Raw genomic sequence first — 20,207 nt, forward strand, 5'->3', positions numbered from 1 at the left:
ATTAAACAAGTAAGAGAGCTATATTAGGCTGTTCCGAATCGTATATACCCCTCACCAAATTATAGTTTAACATACAAATTTTAAATGTTTTTAGGAAATCAAAATTTAAATTTTTTTTTTCAAAATTTAAAAAAAAATTGTTTCCAAATTGTTTTATAATTTTTTTTTTTAAATTTTTTTCCAAATTCATTTTAATTTAAAAAAAAATAATTTTTTAGTGAAAAAAATGTATACAAAATATAAAATATATACATCGGGTGGTTTTTGTGAAAGGGAAACATTTTTTTTCTTAAAATGTTTAAGTGCTCACATCTAGAATTGTTCCTTTTAGTGTATAAGGTTTTAGCTCAATCGGACTTTAGCTTCCCGTGCCGAAAGAGTCCTGAAGTTTATAAAGCGGAGATTCCCAGAAGTTGTTTATCATCTCATTTGCTTACCAATATTGCAACAACAAAACTAAAAAGTTTTGCACACAAAAATAAAGCTCGAATATTTTTCTTTTAAACTGTGTCCTCAAAAGTAATGAAAATCGTGGATCTTGACAAAGTTATGAATAAAACTCAAAAAAAGGCCGACAAACCCGATTTTTGGCAAAAACTCGATTTGAGCGACATCTAAACCACTTCCGAAAAATCTGAAAAAAATCTCAAAAATACTCTACCCTATAAGCTTTCAAATTATGCTTGAGCACCCATGAAAATAAGAAAAAAAAACTTTTTTTGGGACACACTAGTGAGCATCTATAAAAATCGGAAATCGATTTTTTAAAACCACAATATACATCGTTGCAATGAAATTTGAAATATGTATCTCTCATTAGATATCCATATTGTCTTAATAACTTAGTAATCCAGATATAGATAATAAATTGACCCGTCTCTACCTGAGACTAATTACGGGAATGCTCTTATATTTCCTACGTGGCTGCTGAATTACATCTGCAAGAAAACTGGCCTTTTTGCTATTACAATTAAGAAGACGTGAACTCTGTTATTGAAAATGTAATTGTATGAAAGAAAGTCCTATGAGGACTACTGGGTCAGCATGTTGTGAGCACGTACAGGGAAATAAGACCGTGGATTAATTTATACAGTCTTCTCGCTGACATAAGAACCAATTCAAATTTAATTCAGATTTTACTTTAACAGAATTTACTCAACCTTTGGAAACCTTACACAACTTTTGTTAATTCAAATCTAACACTCTCCGAAGATGAGCCAAAACTTTTTTTAAAAGCGTTTAATTAAAGTTTTCAGTTATGTATAATTTATTTTTTAAATACTCTTATATTGTTTGTTGCAGATAAAGATTTTTACAGAAATCATAAGAAAATCTTTAAGCATTTTCTGTACATCAAGGCGTATGATTATTGATAATTATTTTTTAGTTAACTTTCTATTTCTATTGTATTTTGAAATTATGTATCACTATTTTCACACCGGAAATCTACAAAAATTGCACATTGATGTGCTGAATTTTAAATATGTATCTTCAGCTCTTTACATCCTATTATAAATCTAAATCTCAGTAAAGATTTTTTTAAGAAAAATTTATTTTATTTTTATTTTGAATCCACTTTCCAAATGATTTATATTTTTTTTATTGAAACAATTTTATTTCATAAAATGACTTTTAGTGTATTCAGCAGAAGAAAGAAATTTCTGTATGTACCCAAATTTTATCATTTTACTGATGTCATGGTTTTCAATCTCAAGATCATAATTACTTTCAATTTGAGTAGTATTCCTACACGAATTTGTTCTATGGAACATTCTACTGCATAATGAGTACAACGGGATTTGTGACTGAAGTTATAAATAGTCTTTCAATAAACGCTTACTATCTTTCAGTTTAAATAAAAGAAAGTGTGTATGAGATATCATCGAAATATTTTATTCGCTTGAAAAAGGTTTGAAGGTCTATCGCTGTCAATATGTATGTATATAACATCCTGCAAATATCAGTCGTGTATTTTCAGGATGGCGCCCATTCGAAATGTTAAATTTTCCATGACTTTGGCGCATAAATATGAATTTGACCGATGAAATGGACTCTGTTGGCTTTGAGAGCCGCTGTGTTTTGTGGCTAATTATATACCTGCGACTTATGAAAACCACACAAGATAAAGTCTAGCGGAGTCAAATCACACGATCTTGTGTGGCCAGTTCAAACCACATTCACGTAAGACGATGCCATCAAATCTAGTGTGCATAATGTCCAATCTGGCAGGCATGAGCTGATTGACACGTAGCCTCGTCCTGTTAAAATCACATGTCTCAGATAAATATCGACCGATGACGGTGCCAGCCAAAAATCGAGAAAAAAACAGTGACTTTTCCGGAATGCATTTGATGCTCTTGAATCTCACGTAGATTTGTATTGTCCTAAATATAGGTTATAGGTTTTTACTGGAAACTAAACATGAAAAATCATGCCATATCATGTTTCGATATTTATTTAAATTATTAAGACACTCTCCAAAAAAATACTTTGATTTTTAACAAAAAATTAAGCACACAAACAAAACTTATCAAATAATTAAAATCAATATTAATAAATTTAACTTCCTATACAAAAAAAAAAAAAAAACTAACAAAATTGCATTTCACATATTTCATAAATTTTTTTTAAAACAAATTGCTATTTTTTATACATATTTTTAGGCAATTGTTTTGTTTTGTTTTTGCATTATAACCAAATAATAACAACATATTTTTGGCGTTTTCGTTGTCAAGGTTACAACATTTTGTTGCTGGCATTGTTGCAATTGCTAGTATTGTAATACTAGACCATTATGAGTGTTTGTATGTAAGTACGTGCTGCACAAATCTAGTTGCCATATTGTGGTTTTTCAACTTTAGTCATTATTGTTTTTAATGGACTTGAACAGCGCGTTACGAATGAGTACGACCGACCGAGACCGACCGACCAGTAGTAAAATAGTTGTATTAGTCTATGATTTCAGAATTTTATTTCTCTATTGTTTTTGTTATTTATTTTTACAATGTGTTTTCTGTTGGTTTTTTTTCTGTGTTTTGTCGGTTTTTAACGTTTTTTTTTTCAATACAATGTATAATAATTTAGATGGTTGGCAGACAGTCAGAAAGAAGGCCGTTGTTATTTTGTTGCAACAAACAAACTAGCACTCGCACAGTGGAATTAGTTTAAAGGCAAATGTTGTGCGCCTAGAAATACAATATGAGGTGAATATCAACTGCAACGGGTGCCGTATAAACTAGTGGTTTTCAATTAAATTCATTAAACTCAAGGAAAATTGTGTGTTATTATCAGACTAAGTTTTTCAAGCTTTTTACTTGAAATGTAAACTATTGCATATTTTACAACTTTTTGGAAAAAATAATGAAACTTGCATAAATATGCATAATCCACACTTCGTATATAATTTATTTAAAGCAAATATTGAATTTTTAAGAATATACCACTGAGCTTTTGCCATCGAAAGTGTAAAAATATTTTCCGCGATGATATAATAACAAATAATCTATAAAGAGTTATGATGTCAAATACAAACGTCGAAACGAATAAAGAAAAAGTATCAATAAACCCCTTTGTATTCTCATTCACTCAGAAGCATAAATGCTATATTTCTAGGTAAATTATTATAAAAACATCAAAAAGTACCATTAGAAGAACGAAAAAATACCATAAGTTCTCCCTATGTTTGATTCTAACTTTAAGTTTAATAACGTATAATATAAAAAAGTACCATTACGATTAAAAGTACCAATTTCCCTCTTCACCCTTGATTACCCTTTAAGTTTGACTTTTCCAAATACTCCATTTAGTGGACATTTTTTGTGATACAGATATGTATCAAACTATAAAAATCTGTATCATATTTTAAAAAAGTACCAAACTGTTTACTAGAATTTGTCTACTAGATATTTGAGTTTTTTATACTAAAACAAGTAAGAGAGCTTTATTCGTCTGTGCCGAATCTTATATACCCTTCACCAAATTATACTTCAAAATAAAAATTTTAAATATTTTTAGGTAAACAAATTTTTTTTTTCCAAAGTAGTTTTTTTTTAATTTTTTGGAAACATTTTTTATTTAATATTCAGTGAAAAAAAAATTTGATGAAAAGAAAAATTCGGGTTAAAAAATATTTGTACCGATTTCCGACCCATTGTCTATATTTATGACTTAGTAATCCACATATAGGTCAAAAATCGAGGTTGTCCTGGTTTTTTCCTTGTATCTAAGCCATTTGTGGTCCCATTTTGTTGATTTTAAATAGCAACCGAGCCTGATGAATTCCGGAGATATTGATGTATGAATCGTGTATGTAAGTTGTTTGGGGGCTTCGGAAAGTTGATTTCATTAGACGGACGGACATACAGACGGACATGGCTTAATCGACTCGGCTATCTATAAGGATCCAGAATATATATACTTTATAGGGTCGGAAAATTATATTGTGGGAATTACAAACGGAATGACAAACTTATATATACCCATACTCTCATGGCGAAGGGTATAACTAGTTTTTTCGTATAAAATATGAGTGAATCGCAGTATTTAATGAGTTATTAACGATTTTAGATATTTGAGTTTTTATGCTAAAAATCGATTTTGGTAAAACAAATTTGTGATCCCAGATTGAGCATATTTTCCCTAAAGTTTCAGTATTTACAAAGTTATTATCGCTTTAAAATATTTGAGTTTTTTATAGTAAAAATATACAACCTCACACTCGAGTTCCAAATAGCATCCAGTTAGTTAATTTTTGTATGACTACAGGAACCAATGTTTTCCCGTATTTAACCCTTTTTGGTACCTTGTTTGTCCCCATAGGTTAGGTTAACAGGTAGCTGTCTAATAGAAGCAAGAAAGAACAGTGCACTTGGGTCCATTCAGTAGGTACCTTTGTCAGATAGAGATGAAAAGAGAAAGGGAAAGTCAAATAGAATAGTAGTTTTGGGCATATATAGGAGAAATATAGAGGAAGAGGTCAAATGAGAAGTAAGATGGATATTGCTAGGCTCCAGTCATTTGTTGGACAATAGGCCATACCGAAAAGATTCCCGTGTTTGGCGTGAGTAGCCAATTGCTATTCCTTATAATGGCGTTGATGCATTTCAACTTCTTATCCGAGAGTTCAGAAAGACTAGAAACCTAAGGCGTAGATCTACGATGAAAAAAGGTCTCATCCATCACTTCATTCTGACTGCTTCTACAGAAGTCATTATAGGGCAGGCCAATACTCTTTGTATGGTTTGTCAAATTTGCAGTGTCCGGTTATCACCGCCTCTGCATTACTTAGATGTGAGCTTTGTAGACCAAGAAGATATGTTGTCCGCCTTTGGTTTAATCGAGGACATATCATTCTCAACCCCATCTTGTCTTAGTGAACTTATGAATTTGGATAAGAAAATCCCGCATACGAAGTGTATGTCTCAAATTTATACAAATTTTGTTTAAATAAATTTCAGTATCATAGTCATAATATAATATAAATTTTTAGAATAGCATTACTTTATGAAAAAGTAGCAAAAATAAGTACAATTTTTTACCCCTTAATTGCTCGAATTTATAAAATTGAGAAGCAAAAAAAAAACAGTTTTTATCCATTTTAAAAAAGTAACAATTTTTTTCTTCGAGTGTAATATTGGCTGCAAATTTAGAGTTTAATGTGTGTGTAAGTTCATTCGTTTGAGTTTATGAGTGTGACTGTCTGTCTGTCTCTATTTCTGTCTACACTAGTGCCAGTATCAAACAACAGCTGTTGTCTAGAGTGCGGTTAATATTTATTGGCTTTATTTTATTTTAGTTTTTGAATTTTATTGCACTTTTTTTTTTGTGGCCAAATTTTCTATATGAATATAATTATTAGTTGTTTGTACTCACCGATTATATAATGGTATTTTAGTGGCAAAATTAGTTATTAAATAATTTATCAGTGAAAAATAACAAAATTTAAGTGCTAAAATAATACAAACTAAAACTAAATGTAACTATCAATACATATTTAAATTATTTACATCAGGTTCCCTTTTAATGGATCCTACTTTATAATAGTACCGCTAATTTCAGTCACAATCAAATTGGCCTAATTTCCTTCCCTGGGCCTAGGATCACATGTGTGTAATTCATGTTTTTTGGTTTTCATTATTAACTATAGAACACTTGAAAGGCACTATTTGAAAAAGGATATTCATGATATTGAGCTTAATTTTATTTTCCTAGGTTCACTATACTGAAAATTCCTAAAGTACCACTAGTAGAATTACAGTATCTAAGTCTCGCCTTGTGGTTTTCCACTCACTCGGAACCATAAATGCTTAATTTCATGTTTCCAATACCCTGTTTTAAGAAGTTTACGAATTGGAAAAACATTTTAAAAATTTTTTGAAAATTTTATGTGCGTACAAGCATGAGTGTACATTTTACATTTGTTTTGTTTTTGTTAAAATTATTGTTACAATAACAAAACACATGTAAAATTTACACTCAAAGTTCACACTTGTACACACATACAATATTCTGAAAATTAGTGAATTCACTTAATTGTTAATAAATTCGAAAACAATCCATCGATTTTTATGACCGGTATCTCATTTTGTTCCTATTGCATGTGGCTTTGAGATAAAGCAACAAATCTAAACAATTTCTGCCGTTTTCGATTTTTCATGATTTTTTTAAAACAAAAAAATTTGCTATTTTCTCGTAAAACATATGTTTTTTGCTTTAATTTGTTATTATAACTCCGAAACTACTGAGCCGATTGAAACGCAATATATATGCGAAAATTTATAAATAGAATGGGGAAAATAATTTTAAAATTCAATCAATCGAAAGAAGAACATTCACTACTCAATTTTATGTATAGCAAACAAAAAACTGAAATTTTGTGAAAATGAGCGAATTCACTTAATTGTGAATAAATTGCAAAAGAATGAATTGATTTTTATGATTAATATCTCATTTTGTTGCTATTATATGTGGGTTAGCGAAAAACCATTAGACTTGAACAATTTCTGCCATTTTCGGTTTTTCATGATTTTTTTATTACACAAAAATTAGCTATTTTTACGTAAAAAATATATTTTTGTTACAATTTGTTATATAACTCCGAAACTACTGAGCCGGTTAAAACGGAATATATAAACGGATTAAAGGTTATGTAAATATAAACTCTCCTAAGTTTATTTTAATAATATCGGACTAACCCCTTTTGAGTTATCATAAACTATGTGGAGAAACGTCTAAAAAAATTCACAAAATTAAAAAAAAAAAAAAAATTTAATGAAAACTTCTCCATAGAATTTAAAATTTGGACCATATTTGTACTACTGGAACCACAATACATCAAAATTGTCTAGAGGTTTAAAAAGCCTCTAAAATTTTTTCGATTTTGTTGCCCTGTGTAATTGTTAATGCAATGGAAAATAGTAAAAAATACATAGCTTTATTATTATAGGCAGGATGATTTATATGTTCAAACAAAATGCGTGGTACAGGAATGCAAAATATAGGGCGGGTCAATAAGTCCGTGACTTTTTGAAATTCCCGCCTCATAATTGCTCCTGTTAACAGCCATCTGCCAGTTGACTCCAGTAAAAATGTTAACAAGCTTGTGTTTGACAGCCATTGATAGAAGACTACCGCGTGAATTCAGTAGAAAATGGCAAACACTTAACTTCGTGTGCTCTTTATTTTTTGTGGAAAAAAACCATCATTCAAACCAAGGCTAAGCCTGATAAATAAGGGTTTTAAAAGTGGCATATTTTTGAATCTAATTGAAAATATAGTTCGTAATAAATGTGGATCAAATTGTTCCTAATATTTGCAATCTTATTAAAATTTTGATACGAATTTTAGATTTAGAAACTCAATAAATATGTTATAAAATCTCTATTAACAAAACTCAATGAAATTTTCAATGTTTTTTACAAACTGTAAAAAAACTTGTCAAAAGGTCAACAGGAATCCCGTAATTCCTAAAAATTGGAGCGAAAATCCGAAAATGATATTTTTTACATTTTCGCCCATAGGGTCCACATTTTCTTCGAATCTGGGAAAATACTTTGGGGATAACTAGGTAACACATTAAGGTTTCCAAAGCTGATTTCCGTTTTCTGAACCCAGCTTTGGGATTTTAGAACATGTGGTCCAATGTTGAAATTTTGATAAAAAATAGGTCAATTTCCGAAGGGCGTAATATCGACGTATTCAAAAATAGGACATGTTTTTTACACCAAAATGTTCTCCGTAAAGATACCTTACAGAAAAACATAAACTTGTTATATATTCTTAAAGAAAGTTTTTTTTTAATAAAAAAAGAGTTAAGTCACCTTTTCGCCCAAAAAACAGCAAAAATCTACTATTTTTTTTTAATTTTTAAATTGAAAATCGTTTATTTTTGGATTGGTAATTGATATTACTCTGAAATCTTTTGAAGCCGAGGGCTTTCCAAACAAATAAATGGCACGTGTTTAAAAATTTTACATGTCGAAGGTACCCTACTTTGAGCTCCCTTAACGATGCCACTGGAGCAATTTTAGGGCATATTTTAATAACATAAACTCGAATACTCCTTGGCTACGACCACGTCAAATTTTATTCGGATCGGACTAGCCGTTTATATTTATTTCCAAAAAATTTCGATTCTGCCCCACTTTGGAACGTTCGGGATACCCCATTGAGGTCTTTACACTCGAAACAGTTTAAAAAATTCACGATATAGTGTTGACCTATCAGAGATTGAAAGTGCGAGAAAGTGACTCAGTGGTTTCAATTTTGAATGATCACTTGGTTATAAGAAAGTTTTTCGCAAGATGGCTGCCGCGTTTGGTACACACATGTACAGTTTCCATGACAAAAATCCATGAATTAGTCTACGAAATGCTTCCTCTTCCGGCCTGTTCTCCGAATTTAGCGCGTAGTGAATATTTCATGTTGCCAAACCTGCAGAAATGTCTCGACGGAAAGAGATTTGGAGAAACGTTTGACAAAGTGCATAAAGCTCAAAGGAGACTAAGTTGTGTTACCGAAATGAAATGCTTGAGATCAGGGTAACAAACAGATATGACTTGACTTCAAACTATTCATACAAATCGATTAGTTTTTGGAGTAAGCCTCATCTTAAAATCTTTTGCTCAAAATCGATTGCACAAAAGGGTTCACACATGTGCAGTTTCCGTAGCAAAAATCCATGAATTAGGCTACGAATTGCTCCCTCTTCGGCCTTATTCTGCAGATTTAGCACCGAGAGACTATTTCCTGTTTCCAAACCTAATGAAATGGCTCGGCGGAAAGAGATTTGACACCAACGATGAAATCATCTCACAAAAAAAGATATTTTGATGAACTTGACTAATCTTATTTTCTGCAAGGGATAAAAAAAATTGCAGATACGTTGGACAAAGTGTATTGAGCTCAAAGGAGATTATTATAGAAAAACTATTCCAAATATTTAGTTTAGAATTTTCCTAGATTTCTTTCAATACAGTTTTAAAATTCCTATAGAAATACATATTGTGAATGTATGATTTCTTGTTTTATTTCTCTCTATTTTTATTTTAACAACTGTCATTTTGTCACTCCAACTATTATTGTTTTGCATATTTCATTATACTTAATTTCGATCCCCCTTTTTAGTTGTGGTTGATTGTTAATTTTGTAAATTTGTAATTTCGCCCCACCATATTTGCGTGTAGTTTGTAATTTATTGCTTCCTTATCATGATCTATAAAATTATAAGTGCCTGAGTCTATATTTAGTTGTTGTTTTGTTTTTTGTTTTTTTAAGTTTTATTATTTGATTATAGAGGAATGTGTGTGTGGTAATTTAATGATGATGACAATGGTGAAGATGATAAATTGATAATTTTTATATTCAGTTTTTAATTTCGCGTCATAATTCTAAATGATTTAGGAGGTGTGCATGTGAAAAACATGCAATTAAATGCTAGATTTCTTGTTAATATTTGATACTGAAATTGGCTATAGCAATATGGCAATGTTTACACAGCCTTTGGACTTGCATGTACTGCAATATAGACTACTAAAAGTAGCTAAATAATATGGAATAGTATCATCTAATCTCCTTTCTCACACACTCCTAAAATTGTTCATTACTTTTCTAACTATCTAACACAAATAATAAACACCAATCATATCTCTCATCGGAAACTTTACCTTATCATTACAAATTGTAAAAAAACGTCTTTTTAAGTTTTCTTTTCATCATAAAACTATGATGACACCTTCATTAGTGAGCATCAAACCAGCAATCAGTTCAACATAAAACTTATAAAACTCTTATTAAAACCATTGAATTGTAAATGAAAATATCATTAGTAATATTATTTACTTCCAATGACTTTATTGTCTAATTACTATTCGTAATATGCAAAGAAAAGTTCCATTACACATTGCATTTAAATTTTTGCTTGCAAAACTTACTTCAATTACATTGGAAATTGTGATTAAACTTGATAGAAAAGAAATCATTACAAACTTATGGCTTCAAATACAAGTCACAGAAAGAAAAAGGAAAATCATATTAACTAAAAGGAATAATTAAATGACTTTTATTTATGCAAATGACACAAAAAATATAGAAAGAAAGAAAGGGCGTGCAAATTGCATTTCCCACAAATCAGGTTAAAAATGAATGAATGACAAAAGCAAAAAAGAAAAAATCGGCTTAAGAATGGAAACAAAATAACTGAAGGAGGAAATACTAATTAAAAAAGTAACAACTTTATATATTAATAAAAAAAATAAATAATACGAAAAGTATTTGCAAAAGAGAAGAACTATTTTTAAATAGAAAACTTTGATTATCATAATTGGGAAAGTGAGTTGTGACAGTGAAAGCTAAAGGAATAGGACAACGGAATTATCATGGAATTATCAAGTCATGGAAATATAGCCATATACGGATACCAGTAAGATAAAAAGACCAAAAAATAAGAGATCCGTGTCTCTCAGTTTTGCCCAAAGTCATTCACTTTTTTATGGGCCCCCAAAGATTTGGGGCTTAATGTCATTTTTGCAAAAAAGTGATAATTTTGTCAGGGTCATATCTTGCAAACAGTTCGCAATTTTGATTTACTCTATGAGGCAAAGTTGTAGCCCTTGTCATAGCAAACAAAAATTGTGATCCAAATCGCAAAAAACTTTAAATAAGTGCATGACTTTGGGAAAAACTGGTGACATGGGTCTTTTTCTCGTCTTTTATCACGTACTGGTGTCCGTATATGGTTATAATATAATATTCCCTCTTCCGCCCTATTCTCCGCCTTTGGCCCCAAGTGATTATTTCTTGTTTGCAAACCTAACGAAATGACTCAGCGGAAAGAGACTGGACTCCAATGATGAAATCATCTCACTTAAAATACTTATTTTGATGACCTCGAAAAATATTATTTTTTGGAAGGGATAAACGAATTGATGAAACGTTGGACAAATAAGGCATAATGCTAAAAAAAATAATTTATTATCCTAAAAGTCACGGACTGTTTGACCCATCCTCGTAAAGAAGAGAGTCTTACCAAACTAACCAAATGAAATGGGTAGGAGCAACACATGTAAGCTCTAAGTGACGCGGTACAGGTACTCATCAATTGAGTTCATTATTTTTAAAATCTTAGAACCAAAAACAAACTAATCAAAGTATGATTAAAGAATTTATGACTGTAAAAGTAGGATGGTTAGAAGTTAGAGTAGAATATGACAGAGACAAAGAGACACATACAAATAAGTTTATCACATACAAAGTCTCCTTCATTCACAGACGCGAAATACTCTTTTGTAATCGGCCATTCAACTAAAATTACCTAAATTATCTGTACAGGTTTTCTTCCATGTCCAAATTAGCATTAGTATGTTGCATAGTAGCAGTCGCTAACGATGCTGCTAAAGGGATTTCAAATCGATTTTAAGGCTTCTGTGGTTAGGCTGAATATCTGAGAAATAAAGTCACAATGTGGAGGTTGTCATCTAATATAGAGAGATTCCTACTGAAGCTCTTTGTATCACACTGACAGATGCTGGATCTGTTCGGAATAGAAATTACTACTCCTCGATCATGCGAACAAACCATAACAATGATTTCTAATATTTTACATCACTCTGACAGACACTGGATCTGCTTCAGAAAGAAAAAGGTTACCAATCTTACAATTCATTTACTTTTGACTGCATAGTGGAGCAACTATATTTTAACAGTACATGATCGGTTTTGATATGAACAATATATTTTGGTGAATATCTCTCTAGAACGATCATACACTCTGAGTACTAGTCAACATGTGATGTTCTGGAGCACATTATCGTTGTCACAATCCAGCATTTCTCCTGCATTAGAAAGTCGTTACTCTCTTTGTATTGTTGAGACTTTTTAATAATGCTGTGGACTTCGCAATTGATCAATTAACTGTAAATGGTCCAGTTGCAGAATAGCCAAAGAAATACTGAAATGAGTTGCATTAATTCGTTACCTTTATCTTAATAATTTTGTGGTTGAAATATGTACCCTATAATACCCCAAATATTTATAATGGACAGACAACGAAGAACCTTATTTGGATCGTTATTTAGTAATGCTCGGATTTATCGAGTTTAAGTCGAATCAGTTGTACAAGGTGGTCCAATAACAACGACCCGGAGTTGTAAAAACGGGCAACTTTATAGGCAGCTGCAATCGCCGAAACAAGATATTTCGTGATCTGAAAATTAATCCTTCAAATGTGCATTGTTGTACGAGGAATGTGGTCAGTTGTACATTGCTGTTGGAACCACATATTGTTAGGTTTTATTTTAATTTTAAAAACGGTGGTTTATTTCCTTTAAATAAACCGGATACTTTTTATTGCAAATAAAATTAGTTTAGCAGTTTAAAATTTCAGCAACTTTTGTAAACTCAGACTGCAACCGCAGCCACATTTAGACACAGCGCCATCTTCCTTTTAGTAGCATCATGAAAGTTCTACTTCTACAATAATCAACTCAAAGCTTTTATTCAATGTTGTATGTTCCAAAGTTATGTTAATTGCTGTTAATCGGCCGATAAACAACATTGTCCACAATTAGAAGCCTCCAGAAATAGAAAGGTTGATGAAACATGATGTAATTTTAAACCAGCCGTTAAAACCTTTATATTTGAATTATACAAATCATCTATTTTCAGCAATACAAACTTATTGGCTATTGTTCTGTATCGATCACTAGTCAGAGTAATCCTGTAATCCACATCGGCTGTGACTTGGAGTTAAGTACTCCTTGTGAATGTACTACTGTCCCAGAGGCGATAATTTAGTTCATCTATTCGTTTAGATGAAAATATACCTTTACATTGCTCATACTCAATATAAATTTCTCACTGCAAGGTTGCCTTGTCGATTGCTTTTTCATGACATCTTTAGCCACGGCCGTAATATTCTCATCAGAAAGAACGCAACGAGCGAAGTAAATTTCTGAGAAATATAAACCTTCGTGAGAAGGTTTGTCATTCCGTTTGTAATTTCCACAATATAATTTTCCGACTCTATAAAGTATATATATTCTGGAACCTTATAGATAGCGGAGTCGATTAAGCCATGTCCGTCCGTCTGTCTGTCTGTCTGTTGAAATCAACTTTCCGAAGCCTCCAAATAACTTACATTCACGATTCATACATCAATATTTCCGAAATTCTTCCGGCTCGGTTGCTATTTAAAATCGAGAAAATCGGTTATTTACATAAAAATATTTAAAATTTTTATTTTGAAGTATAATTTGGTGAACGGTATATAAGATTCGGCCCAGCCGAATATAGCTCTCTTACTTGTTAATAAAAAAATATTGTAGTAAAAAGTATTCCCCGTTATTGTAGCTGCCCTAATTTGCTAAAGTTATATCTTTTTCTGATAGGGCGATAAATACTGAGTAATTTGTTATGATTTGCCAATTTAATCTCCGATCGTATGAAACGATCATATTAAGGTTAAGTGTGTCAAATACGATACTGACTTATAATTTTATCTAAGAGAGATATTTTATTGAATAACTTATCAGTTATTTTCTTTAGCCATAAGTTTTAATATATAAGGAAAAAGTAATTTAAGAATTTGCGAAAAAAATCTAGCATGTCTATACAACTCTAAATAACACCAAACAAGGAATGCAATAGATCACCATTCGCTATAGGAGTGCGGACCTGTGTCAGGCGCGGATCTAGGTCAAGCATTTTAGTGGGTGGAGGGGTGGTGTTGTATAAATTCAAATTTGTTTTACATTTTGCTGTTTTTGCCTTTTAATATGGAAACTTTTCGGTTTTGAATTGGGATTAGTATTTCATCTCCCTGGAGCCGCGTCTGACCTGTGTAGAGTATTTCCTTGCGTAATAGAAATTGACAAGACCGAATTCGATCTTAAATTTAGATGTGGAAAGTTGTGGAACATATTGAATATTAAGGAATATCAAACAGGGATTTGAATACCGTACTCATAGGCCAATTGATCGCGGAAATTATTTCAGATCTAAATAGTAATGACGATAAGGAAAGTCGTCGAACATATTGAATATCTGGGGATATCAGACTGCAATTTTATGATTTCATCTTATATTCCACAAATGAAAACAATGTTTTTCACAGGGTTCCCGGAAACATTGACCAAAAAGGATATTGGTTGGGTAATGAACTTGAAAATTCTTTTTAAAACATTGTCAATTATGAAACTATCTGAAATATTGAAAATTTCCCTGTCATTACAAGCAAATATTAAAAGAGCTCACAGATCACTTCTAAAGAAAGATCAAGGGTTTAAAAAATCTTTTTTAAAGTATATGAAGATTAAGTTTAAACCAAATAAGGCCACTTGATATCTGAAATAATTTCAGAATATCAGAAGATATCAGACTGGAACTTTATGATTTCATCTGATATCCCTCAAGTAGAATCAATGGGTTCTACAGCGTAAAAAAGGACAAAAAAGGACATTTGTTGGGTAATACTCTTGAAAATTCATTCTAAAACTTTGAAAATATTGAAAAATTCGCTGGCCTTACAAGCAAATAACAAAAGAGCTCAGGATCACTTTTAAAGAAATATCAAGATCTTTCTACGAGTATATGAAAGTTTAAACCAAATAAGCAACTTTATAAATTTGTCCTTTATCTTCAACTTTCACTGTTTGCTTATACCTTAAGGGAAACACTGATTAAAAAACTAAAACCTACAACTTTTACAACAATTTCCATAAATAACAAATTCTCACGTACTATTCTATCACTCTAACTCAATATCTAATATTTTTTTGTTCGTTTTTCATTTCTACTTTTAGCCCAAATTAATACGCAAATATGGCTATCCCTCCGAAACGCATACAGTGGTAACCAAGGATGGTTATATACTGGAAATGCATCGCATACCAAAGAAAGGAGCACAACCAGTGCTGCTAATGCATGGCATCTTAGATACCTCAGCCACGTGGGTGTTAATGGGTCCCAAGTCAGGTTTGGGTAAGTAACAAAACTAAAGAAAATAAAACCTTAAAGAAAAAAGAATGTTTGGCTATAAATCAGTTACCTTCAACCATGTCATTGCATTTAGGTTACATGTTATCAGATTTGGGCTACGATGTATGGATGGGTAATGCACGTGGCAATCGTTATTCGAAAAATCACACCAGCCTTAATAGTGATTATATGGAATTTTGGGATTTTACATTTCATGAAATGGGCAAGTATGATTTGCCAGCGAATATTGATTATATTTTAGCCAAGACCGGCTATGATCAACTGCACTATGTGGGACATTCACAGGTGGGTTTAACTATTTAATCTAAAATTTCATTTATTTTTTTTATACGTTTTTCCATCATCTTTAGGGTACTGCTGTATTTTGGGTTTTGTGCTCGGAGCAACCCCAGTATACGCAAAAAATACTTTCCATGCATGCTTTAGCGCCCATTGCCTACATACATGACATGAAGAGTCCCCTCTTCCGCACTCTGGTATTATTTTTAGATTTCCTAACGGTAAGTTTCAATTTATTTTCGTGTTTTTTTTTTTTGTTGTTTCTGTTCCTTTCCTGGAATCCACTTTTGTTGGGATTTTCATTTAAAACGTTGTTGTTTCATTCATTGCAGGCTGCCACACGCATGTTACGCATCACGGAATTTATGCCAAATACAAAATTTCTTGTTGACCACAGCCAGGTGGTGTGTCACGACAATGCCATGACACAGGATGTATGTTCCAACATTCTCTTCTTGGTTGCCGGCTATAATTCTGAACAATTGAATAAGGTTTGTATCGTCCGTCACACATTAACATTCACGTTCACGTTGAATGATGATGGCATTTGTTTGTGGACAGTAGTTATAAGTGGAAATGTTTCATTATTTCAAGTGGGCTTAAAGAAATTTGCTGCAGGAGGTGCTATAAATATTTTTAGTAGGTGTTTCCATGAGGTGTTTGTTTAGAAACAATAAGAATATTTTGATTTTTAGAGTATTGTTGAGGAGAAATTGTTTTAACAAAAGAATACAATTTAGAAATTATTTTTAAGTATTTCCTGGAAAATATAAATAAATATAGTAGTACAACCATAATTATTTGGTTGTACACATTTTGAAGAAAGCTTTCTTAGACCAAAGTGCTAAAATAATACCAGGGATACTGCTTATTTGAGATATAGTAACACGAAGTGTGATTCCCGCAGTTTAATATTTGACGTTCTTAATTCTAACCGTGCCCGTACATTTTGTCGTACCAAAACTTCCAACTGTAGATAGATATTTTTGAGATTCTCATACTATAAAACGAAACGACAAATATTAAAAAACATATGCAAAGTATTCAAGTATCAACACAAATTTCTTACGTTTCAAAACGCTACCATTTATAAAATGGGTAAACAAATGGAACTTAGGTTAGGTTAGGCTCGATGGGCAGCCACCCGTCAAGCAGGTCACTTGGGACCATTCCAAACTGATCCCATTGTGATATCTAAGTAAAAAACAGCAGAATATTTACAATACGTCCATTGTTTTCAAGGTGAAGGAGTGGATGCATCTTAGATTCATCGTTGATAACTCATCTAAACACGATAGGAAAGGAGTTCCGAGGATACGTTCCCTCAAGTTCCTCTTTTTCATTTCGTCAGCTTCTACAGTACACAGTGGGGCGGAATCAATTTTTTTTTGGAAATAAATCTGGCATTTCTAAACGGCTGGTCCGGTCGGGCTAAAATTTGACAAGGGCGTAGCCATGGAGAATTCGAGTTTAAGTTATTAAAATGGGCCCTACAAATGATCCAGGAGGACTCGAATTTTTTTTGTTAGTTAGAGAACTAAATTACTTACAAAAGATTTCAGAGCAATATCAATTATGGATCCAAAAATAAACGATTTTCAATTTAAATACTCAAAAAATAGTTGATTTTTTTTCTTTTTTGGGCGAAAAGGTGACTTAACTCTTTTTTTATTAAAAATAAACTTTCTTTAAGAACATATAACAATTTTATATTTTTCTATAAGGTATCTTTACGAAGAACATCTTGGTATAAAAAACATGTCCTATTTTTCGAGTCGCCCCTACACCCTTCGGAATGTGACCTATATTTTATAAAAATTTTGGGCCACATGTTCTAAAATCCTAAAACTGGGGTCTAAAAACGGGAAGCAGCTCTGGAAACCCTGATATGTTCCCTATTTGTCCCCAAAGTATTTTCCCAGCTCCAAAAGAAATGTAGATCCTATGGGCAAAATTGTACAAAATACCATTTTTGGGATTTTCGGTCAAATTTTTTAGGAATTGCGGGATTCCATTTGACAAGTTTTTTTACAATTTGTTATTTAGAATGACAATTTTAAAAAACGTTGAAAATTTCATTGAGTTTTGTTAATAAATAAAGATTTTATTACATATTGCATATTCATTGAGATTCTAAAACTAAAATTTGTTTCAAAATTTGAATAGGATTGCAAATTTTAGGAACAGTTTGATCCACATTTATTCCGAGTTATATTTTATTGTTTAGATAAATTAATTTTTGGTCTTACAAAGTCAATATCTCAATTATATTCAAAAATTTGCCACTTTAAAACTCCGTCCATCAAAAATATTCCACTTTTTCATACTAAAAAGTGACCCTATTATACAGTGTCCTGTAATAAAGGAAACAATTAGCTTTATTTTTGCTAACGAAGGAATTCCATGAGTAGATTCGTCCTGCCGGCATCATATACGGTCGATCTCACGATAACACAGGTGGATTCATTAGTCCACCTGTTCAGTGCAGTCTCATATTGTCTCTTCTGTACAACCATCTTACATTTTGCAAGGGAAATACGAGAAAAAAGATCGATCGCCTTCTCACCCATCATCGCAACATTATTTGCCAATTCATGTGCTACACAATTGCCCTCATTTCCACACCATATAAGAGTTATCCTAGAATGTCTCGTCTTCTCATTTAGGGATACTAGGCTTTCCTCGGTTAACCTAGATGTTGTAAACACAATCGCTAATCGGTTAAAGGCAGCATTGCCATCTGTAAATATACATATATCATCAGACATTTGATAATACCTCATCAAATTTGATGCATGTTTTATAGCACTAATTTCCCCCTGAAGAACAGTGCAGAATAATCAAGTATCATTTTGTCTTATACCCTTATGAAATCGTTAGGGCGTAAAGTACGGGCAGAGATATATCCTGGATAAATTAATTAACGAAGGAGATGAATCATTATCCCGAGTTCTGCTGGTTGACAGAATCGAATTGTTGTCCTACTTCGCCCAGGTTGTTAAAAATCGATTGATTTGTACGAACAACAGCGCTGATGTGTGCTAAATACTAGGTCGTAATATGACTTAGTCTGAGGATATGTAAAATATGTTACCATCTGACGAAACTAAACAACAATCTAGAATTTTCCACCTATGCAATTCGTAGCCTGTTTAGGACAAATCGGACAGTTAACTGAAGTCGCGATCGAACGGGAACTTCTACTTTGGTGAATATTTAGTGTATTAAATGGTTGGAGAGCATTGACAGCAAAACTGAAACTCTTTTGTTTTACCGGAAGTGAAGAGGCTTCTATACCTAAGCAACGATAATATTAAATCTCGGATTATTTAACAATGATAGAATTAAATAAACTGTTTCTCCAATTGCGAAATTCTCGGATACCAAAAGACTTACAAACTATCCAGGATATGATTATGTATGGAAACCATTACCCTGGCAAATGTCAAATTTTCATACGTTTAAACTCAAAAACTAGCAGAACTCTTCAGTCAACAGAACTACCGACATTAAATAGGGAAACCCATACCTAAAGAGGATAAGGGAGTTTCTGAACCTAAATATTCTATACACAATACGATCTATATCAGTAGAGCCCGTGAGGGAGAGGACGAATAGCAGCAACATTATCTGAGCCAATGTCGAATTAGACACGAACACTTTTATATGAACACCATGTCAAACTTGAAATATCTAAGTGGAGTAGGTTCTTAACCTAATCGATAGTGCAGGCGATATTGTAAAGTTTTCTAGATAACTGTTTATCTGCATTACCTCGACATTTTTGTTCCATCAACTAACTTTTAGTCTTTGAGCAACCAATTACAAGCACTCGGCTGGTTAACGTCATCCATAGATTTTTGTTAATGAAAAATTGTTTCATTCGCTAAGCCAATTAACTATAAATGGAAAAACGTGTTTAATATAAAACAAGTAAGAAGTATGCTCATTCTTTTACAATATCAATAATTAAAAATTTGTGAGTAATTTTCGGAAGTGGGTCTTATATGGGAGATTTGACCAATTATGGTCCGATCACCATAAAATTAGGTCGTGTGATTGATGTCTATGTGAAAGTTATTTATGGTGAATTTTGTATATATACCAACATTTTTAAGACATTTATGTACGTTAAAGTGATTTAAGGAAGCGGGTCTATATTGTAGCTATGGCTAATTATGGACCGATGGTAACAAAATTTAGTGATATGAATTTCGTATATATAAAACTCATTTGGAGCGAAATTTGTGGAGATAAATACATAAATTAAACATTTGTGACCGATAAAGTCCAATTTCGGGAGGACATTTGTATGGGTGCTAGCTGAAATAATGGTCCGATATCAGCCAGTTTCAATAAGCTTGGTCCTTTGGCCGAAAAAATTCAATGTACTAAACTTGATCGAAATATCTTCAAAATTGCGACCTGTACTTTGC

The 20,207-nt window shown here is 32.0% G+C and overlaps 1 protein-coding gene across 1 annotated transcript in view; it reads left to right on the forward strand.

Annotated features, from left to right (window-relative positions):
* Positions 1 to 20,207, forward strand: part of LOC135951083 (lipase 3-like) — an 82,743-nt gene that overhangs the window by 51,034 nt on the left and 11,502 nt on the right. The window contains exons 2-5 of the mRNA XM_065500661.1: positions 15,297 to 15,474; positions 15,566 to 15,777; positions 15,843 to 15,992; positions 16,104 to 16,262. Of these exons, the coding sequence (XP_065356733.1) occupies positions 15,297 to 15,474; positions 15,566 to 15,777; positions 15,843 to 15,992; positions 16,104 to 16,262 (699 nt within the window). The remainder of the gene's footprint in view (positions 1 to 15,296; positions 15,475 to 15,565; positions 15,778 to 15,842; positions 15,993 to 16,103; positions 16,263 to 20,207) is intronic.

This window comes from Calliphora vicina, chromosome 2 (assembly GCF_958450345.1).
Source record: "Calliphora vicina chromosome 2, idCalVici1.1, whole genome shotgun sequence".
NCBI classification, from domain to species: Eukaryota; Metazoa; Arthropoda; class Insecta; order Diptera; family Calliphoridae; genus Calliphora; species Calliphora vicina.